At 33.8% G+C, this 11,391-nt stretch overlaps 1 protein-coding gene across 1 annotated transcript in view; it reads right to left on the bottom strand.

The window, feature by feature from the left end:
* Positions 1 to 8,021, bottom strand: part of LOC125863201 (mitochondrial import inner membrane translocase subunit TIM23-1-like) — an 87,594-nt gene extending 79,573 nt beyond the window's left edge. The window contains exon 1 of the mRNA XM_049543372.1: positions 7,373 to 8,021. Coding sequence (XP_049399329.1) covers positions 7,388 to 7,945 — 558 coding nt within the window. The 5' untranslated portion in view covers positions 7,946 to 8,021 and the 3' untranslated portion in view covers positions 7,373 to 7,387. The remainder of the gene's footprint in view (positions 1 to 7,372) is intronic.
* Positions 8,022 to 11,391: the final 3,370 nt, after the last annotated feature.

Raw genomic sequence — 11,391 nt, 5'->3', positions numbered from 1 at the left:
GGGTACTTATGCATTTTCCCTAAATTAATCAAAAAACGTTTAAAGTGAAAAGAAGTTAAAATAAATATTTTACAAAGAAAGAAAGAAAAATAATTAAATATATACAAGTTTTAGTATCAATAAATATGTGTACTAACTAATTATAAAGTTACCAATCAAAAAATGACATGTGTCCTATTTGTGCACTCATCACTTGCCTTCAAGAGACTCTGCACACTCTTAATGCCATGTCAGCGTTTGTGGTGTATCTATTCCATTTTAAATTAGTTTAGGGGGGTAATAGGACTCTAGTTAAGTGTAGGTGTGTCTCTGAGATTTCGGTCATAGTCTAGGGGAGTACTTGTGTATTATCCCTATGATAAATGAATCTAAAAAATCCATCAAAAATAATAATGAAATAGCATAAAACAAATATTGCAAATTAATAAGTCATAATGAAAATGATCATAATTTAAAAGTACTAAATCATGTTAAAATAAGTATTAGTTACAGGATTAAATATTAAAGGAAATTAAAATTTAATTATGTATTTTAATGGGAAAAGGATCTGAAAAAACTCCAACTTTGACCGAAATTGTTGTTACGATACCAAACTTTATGGAGCACCTTTTACCCCCTGCATTATTTAATAGTTTATTTTAAAGATATATTTGTGCCCACGTGGACATCATAAATATTGCATCATTATAAATAGTAACGTGTCCATGTGGGCACATATATACCTTTAAAATACTATTAAATAGTGCAGGGGCTAAAAGGTCATTTTCAAAGTTCGGTATTGTTACAGCAATTTCGGTCAAAATTCAAATATATTTCAGACCTTCTTCCGTATTTTAATTGTCTAAACCAATGTAAAACTAAAGAACAGATATTCAATATTATTGTCATTCTTTGAATCGATTTTCTTTTTGCATTGGTATTAATTTGACTTTGATTTAAGTTTTACTATAATTACCAACATCTATGGACTATAATTATTATTGGGCCATTCAGAATTTTAGGTTTCAAACTTGAAATAATATATTAAAAGATAAAAACTATGAAAAAGTATAAGAATTATTTAAAAATTATATCAAAGTAAATATTTTTATGTATAAAACAAAATTTTAAAATTATCTATATAATGTCGGGTTGTTTTTTTTTAGTTAAAACCAAACCAACCTAAATATAGTCGAGTTTTTTTTTTTCCAATACCAAACCAAGTCAAACCAAACTACTAGTCGAATTTTTTTATTGATTTGACTGAATTTGCGGTTTGATTCGGTTTTCGGTTCGATTTTGTACCCGTAATGAAAGTGTATGACAAGTGTATAAAATGAAACTTAAAAGAGATAACATAGATAAGAAATCAAAAGAAAGAACAAACAAATTGTGGTACATAGTAATGGTTTAATTGAAAAGGTTTTGTTTTGAGAATATTCATGTTATTTATGTTGTGTTTGTATTTTTCTTTTAGGAAGAATGAATATAAAATGAGTTTTTGAGAGAAGAAGAGAAGATATGAAGGAGCAAAGTAATAGTATTTGTTAGTTGAATTAATAATCATTAAAAGTTAATACTCCCTCTTATCCATTAATTTGACACACATCTTATTAATTGCAATCCTTGGTAAAAGAACAAACCGAGAGAGGCCGTACAATATGAGGTGCCTCGATGTATGCATGTATAATACTATTCTGGCATTGGTCCATTATTGTGGTATTTCGTTCATCGATATTAATTCACTTGTCTTTAACCTTTTTTTATATATTTTGTTGTTAATCAAAATGATAATTTTTATTCACGACATCAATATTTGAAAAAATGGTGAAAGACAAAGTAAAAAAGAAAGGAAAAGCCAAGTTCCTTCTTGATTTTTGTATTAAATATAGAGTAAAAGAATTAAAATAGGGTTTTGAATGGTAATTTGAACATAATAGTAGAGGTTGAATAATTCCAGCTTTTCAAATTCCAACATTATGGCTTTATAAAATTCACACAAAAAGAGAAATCAATTACAAGTAACAAGTTATTGGACCTAGGTGAAGCCTCCTAGAATTTAATGCACATAATTTTAAGAAGACATTGGAATAAAGGAGGGGGGAAAGTGAAAACCAAGAGAAACCTCGTTCACTCTCACCACCGCATATCTTCAAAGATCTCCTTGTCACTTTTTGTTATCCATGCGGAGTAAGAATTTTTTTTAATACTCTTCGTTAGTTTTTATTGTCCACAATGAATTTCTCACAATCCTTAAGATAAAAACGACTTATTCAAATAGTAAGTATTCTTTACCTTCAATTTTAAGAAAATACATCTTAAAATATTAATCAAAATTCAGGAAGTTTTAAATTTGAAAAGAGAAAAGTAATTAACAAATAATTTTTCCATCCACTTTTAATTATCATGATTTCCTTTTTTAGAATCAAACTATAAGAATTTTGACTAAGATTTTACGATATATTTTACATCATATTGATATACAAAATATTACAATTTATAATATTTTCGTATAGTTTTTGAATATCTAAATTTTTTGTTTAAAATATCGAATTAATATAATCTAATTTAACTTTGAAAACTAGTCAAATTAATTTTATTGCAGTATGACAACTAAAAATAGACAGAGACAGTAAAACGATTGGAGGAAGAGTCAGAGAGATTATGTTCACCCTGCCTGTCACATCCCTTTGTGCTTCAATTATACATTTGTCTATAATAATAAATATAAATAATATATACATACACCTCAATACTATAATACATTATTAATATCTAATCTGTGAAAATAACATAGTTATTATTTTATCTGATCAATTAGTGCTTATATTAAATATTAACTTATAATTATATAATAAGTTACCTTAAATCATGCGTAAATTTTACTATATATCATTACTAATGATTATATGGGTCATTAAAAAGCAGCATTATTCCAGGATCAATATCATCATATACCTAAGATTGCCCCTTTTTATTTTTCTTTTTCTTTTTCCTTTAATTTGGTGGTGCATAGTTGTTGGTAATTAGTGAAAGTGTAACACCAATATAAATTATGGTTGAGATCTCTTCAATTTTAATGAAAAATCTAGCTCGAGTTCGAACTCTGAAAATGAAAAAATCATGTTGAGAGTGTCGCCCTTAGAAATGAGTCATGCGAAGCGTGAATCCTAATCTAATCGAACTTTAATGCATATAATTATATTTAAGAATTAAATTACAATTTATGATCCAATGTAGAATAAGTGTTTATATATTCAGTTGTTCCATCGATTTAACATATTACTTACCATATAGGTGTATTTTAATACAAAGGGGTTGATGAATGAAATAAAATATCTCACATTAGTAAATGAATGAAATTTTGAGTAATCTTTTTTCTTTGAGCTAACTTTTGAGATTTGAATTAGGACCAAAACTTAATTTAACGTGGGAACAAAGTCAAACCCGATGTGAAACCCTAGAAAAATTGGACAGTTGTGGGGGTAGAAATACCCTTGGTTCATGAATGTCACGCTCCAAAACAAACAATAAAACTCCTAATAAAGAATATATGAATCCTAGCTAGAGTGAAGGGTGGTGATGAATAGAATGAATGTCTCACATCGGTGGAAAATGGAATCTTGAGCTTTTATATGGTTTGGACTTTGGGCGATCCTCCTCCTTGTAAGGTTATGAGATAACTTTTGTGGTGTGAGTTAGCTCAAACTTATTTAATAGGAGTGATAGTTTAGATAGGTAAAGAAAATAATGGATAGTTAAAATATGAAACTGACAAAAAAGTAATGATTTAGATGTGTTCTGATCATTAACTCTATGGTAAATGACCAATTTGATTAATAGATCATTACCAGAGACAAATGAGATTATTGCAATGCAGAGCATAAATATACAACTTGTTCAACGATAAAAATCTTAAATATTGAACCTACAAAAACTTAAATCTTGAATTCGTTTCTAAACGTGGTTCACCACCATCCATGGACTACATTATTGCAAGTATCCTTGATCCACCTAAAGCTCTTTCTGAGTCAACCCTTCATTTTACCCTCCATAGCATAGGCTTTATATCCAACAACTCTTCTCTTTCTTTGCAATTCAAGATCATCCAATTTCCAACTTTTTGAAGAAGAAGACATCACTTTGCTCTTGTTAATATTGCTCTTCTTGATCTTCACTTCCTTAATATTATAATTAGAAACATGATGTGAATTAGTACTATAACTCCTCAAATCTTGCATACTTGTTGGTGCTAACTTTTGCATCCTTCCACCTTCCCTTGTTGACATTGATCTAAAATTCTCCATTAGGAATAGTAATGAAATGAGAGCTTTAGTTTGTTGTGGGGTTTGGCTTTAGAGGAAAATGTACTAGGCTTTGCTTCAAGATTATGTTTTTGAGTAAACTATATATGGATTTATATATTCAAGGGAGGGGTGGAGGTGGCTTTTATTTTTATTCTATTCTTCTTTTATATTTATCTTTTTATCCTATTCTTCTTTCATTATTTTGATGGTAACATGTGCAAGACACTGAATATTTTATACGTCTTGGAATTATTATATGAATACATAAATAGACACTTTAATTTGATCTCAACAGATAATTAAACACAGCAACTTTAAATAAGCATACCTAGACACCTCAATTCATCTTTGTTGTGTTAACTGAACACTTCAACTTACAAACTAATTATCTAGACACCTCTAAAAAAGTATGAAACGTATCAATCTCGAATGTCCACAAGATACAATGAAAACAAATTAATATGTCTAGTTGTCAATGGAGATCAACCTAAAATGTCCATAGATATACACTCACAAAATTGAAATGCTTACTAATCAAGTTGAAGCCATATTTAAGTGTTGTTTGTGTATTACGTCAATTCAAATCCTTCATACATATATTATGTCAATTCAGATCCATCACACATATAGTTATTCATTTCTCTTTTCTTTCATGAAAAGTAAGAATTGTGAAGTTTAGTCGATAGAATATGCTTTTAAAAGGCAATTAAAGTCAGGTTCAAACTTCAAATAATCAATTATTATGGAGAAATTGATATACACATGAGAAACAGTTAAAAAGTTTTTTTCCTGAATTATTGAGAGGTTGGGATGAATAGTCAACAGATAGAGTAGAAGGAACTAGTCCTCTAGATAAATTAAGTGCAATTTTTGAATCATTTCTAATACGTTAAGAAGCAGGCAAATTCGATGCAATAGATAAACAGAAATTTGTAAATTATTTCTACAACATTAAAGATATTTTGAGCCTTTTTTGTTTTGATAATTTGAAATAGAGATACCAAAATGTTAGATTTCACATAATAGCAAAGGCATCACGCAATTTCATCGTAGTAATTATCATTATAATATGATAGCTCTATTTGACGTGCAGGCACAACAATCATTGAGGTGAATAGAAATGTATTACAGCACTCCACCTATCTATACCAATATAATAAACAATGAGCTAAAATTTCAACTTTCTCCTATCCTAACCAGCTTGCATACACCTCAACTATTTCAGCGACTTCTACAAAAACTACCACCGGTAACTCTGCCCACGTTGGAAAAAAAACACGTAGTATTGTTCGTGGGGATTTGAACTTGATCCACAAGGTTCGTACCAACGTCATTGACCACTTGTCCAATTGGATTATACTCAATTCTTTTCTAGTAGCACAAGCATACCATAAATACTTATATAGAAGACCAGCATGATCATTATGAGCTCCAAACTCATCGATATTTCAAGAAGTACCCACCTTCTCACAAAGACGGGTGGTGACTTGATCAATAACAATGAATCATGAACTCTGTTCAAACATTGAAATGGGGCCTGCTAGTTGAAGCTATACCAAAAACTCATTCAACACAAGATGATTTTCAAATCCTCTACTCTACTATAGGTTCAATATAGGCCCTTCAAAATCATGTCAATATATATAAGCCAATTTCGGAGAGACAGCTTGCAAGTCTGCAAATAATCGCGACTCACAAAAGCTCAAAGAAAGAGCCATTATATATGCAGTGTCGTACATATAAACAGAGATACTACCTACTGAGAAGATTAAGCAATTACTCTAACTGCAAACCCACGAAATATGTCACAAAGCATGTATATACACATAATACTAATTGACAAGATAATTTACACAGTTATAATTGTCAAAGCAACTAGTTTCATTGTTACATTAGACATAAAGCCAAAGTTACCATCGGAGAATGAATGGCTAACATTACATTTAAATAAGAAACAAAAATGACTGCAGCAAAAGTAACTAGCTACCACATGCCACTAAAAAGCGCATCTTGATGAATTCAGTTAACTCAACGTTATCTACTGAACAGACTTTTCAGTAACTAATAATAGGTACAAATATCACTCTGAGGCAAGGATCCTTCGGAAACAACCTTCCTTTTCAATAACTAACAATAGGTACAAATATCACTCGAGGCGAGGGTCCTTCGGAAACAACCTCCCTTTACTGTAACTAACAAATAGATACAAATATCACTTGAGGCGAGGGTCCTTGGGTAACAAACTCCCCTTTACAGTAACTAACAAATAAATACGAGTATCACTAGAGGCAAGGGTCCTTCGGAAACAATCCCTCTACTTCCACGAGTTAAGGGGTAAGGTTTGTTGCGTACACTCTACCGTCTATAGACCCCACTTCTAAAATTTCACTGGGTGCATTGTTGATGTTCTATCAGTACAAATATACTTCAAAGAAAACTATTTGTACAAGCGCAGAAGATGCATTCTTGAAATTTTGCACAAAACTGTAACAAACAGAGACAATTAACAGAAACAACAGAAGGGAACAACCATCTCAAGGTGCCAAGTTTTCAAAAATGTCATTCACCAGCAAATCTCTTTCTTTATCATTTATTCATAACCAAGTCAATCTAAAACCTAGTTTCAGAACATATATTCAAAGAAACATGTACATATATCAAGAAAGCATGCAGCCTTCATGATATAATTGCGTTACTGCTATTCAAGGTGCACTTTGATGACATACACTAGCTAATTAATCATAAATAAGTGTCTTATATTCCTAATTTCAGGATATATAAATATGTTACAAAAGAGTCTGTAAGCATATCTAGAAAGTAACGTCTCTACCTTACCCCTACCGCAAAGAGGTAGAGAGGCTGTTTGATAGACTCTTGACTCAAGGAAAAAAGGTCCAAAACAGTCTGAAAAAAAAGCATAACAAAGCATTCTGAACTTTAACTACATCAAAAAATAATACGATCATCGAATATATCTAGAAAGCATGCACCTTTAATGAAATAATTACATTACTACTCAACGTGGGAACAATTTCTCAAGGTATCATCAAAATTTCAGTAACAATTGAAACTTCAAAGCTACAAACCTATCAAAAACAAGCTCAGATTGGTACGTATCGTTTCATCGCCTGTTTCGCGGCAACTCCAAGCCCAACAACAGCTCCACCAATAACCCCAGCAACAGCCGCGGACCTCAACCCCGCCGCCGCCCTGTAAAATGCTCCAGTCCCTAAACCCGCCACCACGCTATTGATAACATCGTCCGTATCCCTGATCGCCACCATCCCACTCTCCAAACCCGCATACATCATCCCAATAACTCCGACCCGATTCCCGAACTTCCTACCAGTGTGACCCGACCCGTTTAATATTCTGTTAATCCGGAGCTTCAACGTGTCCCCAGGCTCAGAAGCTTTAACGCCTTCAATAAATCCTTTACCTGCCCCAACGACGGAACCGGAGAGATAACCGATGCCAGTGTAGAACGTTAGGTTTTCTCCCCATGATCGGCGTTGTGCGAGAGATTCTTCATGGAATAGGAATTCGGGGGAAGAGGGGAGCTTGTAAAGTGTTTTAATTGGAACTTGAAGATTTTGGTATGGATTATAGAGCCGGCGATTTTGGCCGTCGTCGTTGCTGTCTCCGGCGTGATATGCCATGGCCGTCGGTATTTGGCTCTAGTGTTCGGGTTTGGGTTTGGGTTTAGGGTTTCGAAATTGAGGAGTAACAGAGTTCTCTGGAAAACGTAAACTGCACCGCTTTTTCTTGTTAAGTAGAACCACGTGGTCTAGCGGAGAGATCGAGCTTATTTGAGCTACCAAGAGATAAAATCAACACAAGGGTCGTTCGGTGTAAACGATTACACAAAATAGTCATGGGATTAAATTGTAGTGTCACTTAATTTGTTGTTTGGTTGATATGTCCAGGATAATTTATCTCGAAATTAATAATTAGTACCGAGATAAGTTATCCCTTCCTTGGGTGGTATAGTAATCCCAGATAACTTATCCCGGGATAAAATAAGTAAATGACAAAAATATCTTTTAAAACCTTTTCCATACATTACTTTTCACATTCATGAAAGGTACTTTTGTAAACAAATAAATTGTTCTTAAAATTTATGCAAAGCCTATTATTTTGAATGCAACAAACCAAACACTCAATAAAAAATATTCTCAACACAATTTATCCCATCATAATTTATCTCATCATAACTAATCCCATCATAACTTGAATTCAAACCAAACGACTTTAAAATTTTATTAAAAATTAGGTAAATCATTTGTTCTTAGTAAGGGATTGAACTTGTAACGACGGATTCCCGTCATTATAGAAAAGCCAATGGGAAAAAAAATTGGGCTAGAAAACTTTTTCGTAGTAACTTAGAATTTCCCAATCTAGTCCAGATTTGGGCGAAATCAGAGTCAGTGAGGTCTAGGGAAATCTAGTAGCAATTGAGTGATTTATTTATGATTTTGATTACATGAGTAGATAGCTACGACGTTAAAGAATTCGTACTACTATACGGAATTGAATTCGAGTGAGTAGAACTCTCGAAATTGATTTTGGCGTGAATGGGTAGTTTCTGAGTGTCGTTGGTTGAAGGTGTGTTGTCAAATGGGTCTTGGAATTATTAATTTTGCTCACTAGTTTCGTGCAAGCCGCTGAGGCGGGATTTTTCTGCCAGGGCGGGGCCGCTGCAGCGGGACTAGACCGCCGTAGCGGGACAGACGCGACTTAAAGTCAGAAATAAACGCCAAAAACATTTTATTCTACAATTTTCAAACTTGAGAGCTAAGGAATGAACCCAGGAGACTTCTTAACAGTTTTTCACCATTCTTGAGGCTAAAGGTAAGGTTTTAACTCCCTGAATCCGATTTTCGATCCATAGAACGTAATTTAATGGGTAGTTATCGATGAGGGAGGGTTTTGATCTGGAAATTATGGTGGGAACAACCCTAATTGGGATATTAGGATCAGGGTTTGATCTAGGGTTGATGGGATTGTTAGTAATTCGGGTAATTAGCTATCGTTTATTGATTTCCGTGTTATAATTATTGTTTGTAGACCAAGAACAAGTGAAACGAATCCGAAAAGGGAAGAATTAAGTTTCTTAGGGGATTCAAGCTTTGTTTAAGGTAAGTGATGGTTGTGATTTCATGATGTGTGATATATGTTTGTTCTTGCTTCATTATGATGCATGTATGTATGTGGATGTTGCATTATTGATCACACTAATTGTAAATGAGTATGAACAAATGACTACATGCCTTGAATCACTTCTGATTGTATGATTATTGAGAATATACTTGTGATTGTGATTATGGCATGTTGAATGGATCGGGTGTTGCGTTCCGACACACTAACTTGGATTGGTTGCCACGTTCCAGCATAAATATGAGATCGGTTTCCATGTTTCGGCATAAACATTGGATCGGGTACCACGTACCGATACACTAACAGTTTGGTTATGGGTTTCGTGAGAGGACCATTGACTTGACATAACTATATATCTTGAGAATTGTGAAATTGTACGTTGTTCGTAAATGATGTTAATATTGTATATGTTCAGTGTATGCATGTTATTATTATGTTGCTATGGCTTATGTATGTTGCACTTAGTGGGATAGCCGCGTGATCCTACCAATACACTGTGGTTGTATACTGATACTGCACTTGTTCTTTCTTTGTTGAGTACAGGGCATCTTCAAGCGGCTATTGACAGACCTCGCTTAGAAGATCAGTGATCGTTCGAATTCAAGGATGAGTTTGTTCTTCCGGGCTGCCATGAGTTATTTTTCCGTTTAAGTCCACCTTTCGGACTTAGACTGTAACACCTCGAAAAATGGTAGATTGAACTAGAGCCTAAACGTGAAGGTTAACGTCAAGGGTTAAGGGCAAGGGCCAAGGGTTTTGGGTGAAGGCCATGGCTAGGGGCCAAGGCTACCTAAAACTAAGCCTAGCTATTGCCTACCATGACCACGAGGGTCTTCACGACCCGTGGTGGCCACCACGAGTCGTGGTGCCCTTGACAAGGTGTGAAGGGTGTCGAGAAGATTCTTTAGGCATGTGTGAGGCAAGGCATTGAAGCATAGCCACTGCCTCAAGACCACGACCTACACCACGACTCGTGGTCTTGACCACGGATCGTGGGAGGTCTCGTGGTCATGCCTCCTATTAATTTTGGCCAAGACCCCAAGTCATAGCCACTGCCCAAGGACCACGGGTAGGACTACGACTCGTGAGGCCCTCTCGTGGTGCCTGAGAGTAGTTGCCTAGTTGGGGGTGTTTTCGTAAATTCCTATTTAATTAGGTATTGTATGGGGTCGTTTTAATTGTTTTATTTCACATATATGAATGGTTTTAAGTCTTTAAACACCTATTTTACTTCATTATTCCCAAACACCCAAAAGAGTTCATCCCTCTTAATATTTCTCTCTCTACAAACCTCCATTGAAAAGGTGGAGACTAGGGCTTGAAGAACCAAGGTGTCTCTTCTCAAATTTAGGGGAAAACTCCATTAAGGTATGGTGATTCTTCATCTTTGGGTAGCTTTCACCCATAGAGTCCATTCAAGAGTAGATTTCAAAGTTTTCAAGTTTCTCAAAAACCTAGAGTTTCACTCTAAATCATGGGTTCCTTCTTCAAACATTTTCAAAGGTTGATTAATGATAGTTTATGGATGAATTGGTGTTTAATTGATGATTTATGATGAAAATACTCCAAGAACCCGTGAATTTCCTAAATTCCTAAATTGTGCCTTCATGAAGTGGGTTTGTTGATTATGAAAGCATGTGAATAGAATATGTCTATATTGCTTTAGTTTATTGAATTATATCATTATTCATGCCTAAATTGTAGTAAATTATTGGTGTGTTGGTGATTTGTGATTCATGGCCTTGAAGGGCAAAGTATGAAGAATTGAAGTATGATTATGATGTTATGTATATGAATGTGAAATCAATGAAGGTAATGTGATCATGTCTTGAATGTAATTGTGTTAATATTGAAAGGCTATTTCTCAATTTGATATTTATGAATGATTATGATGGAATGTGAAAGGTTCATTCAATGTAATGTTGTATCTTGAATTGGTAGGCTTAGG

The sequence above is a fragment of the Solanum stenotomum genome, chromosome 4, assembly GCF_019186545.1.
Source record: "Solanum stenotomum isolate F172 chromosome 4, ASM1918654v1, whole genome shotgun sequence".
NCBI classification, from domain to species: domain Eukaryota; kingdom Viridiplantae; phylum Streptophyta; class Magnoliopsida; order Solanales; family Solanaceae; genus Solanum; species Solanum stenotomum.
The sequence above is the reverse complement of the archived record's forward strand: the minus strand, read 5'-3'. Positions and strand labels throughout refer to the sequence as shown.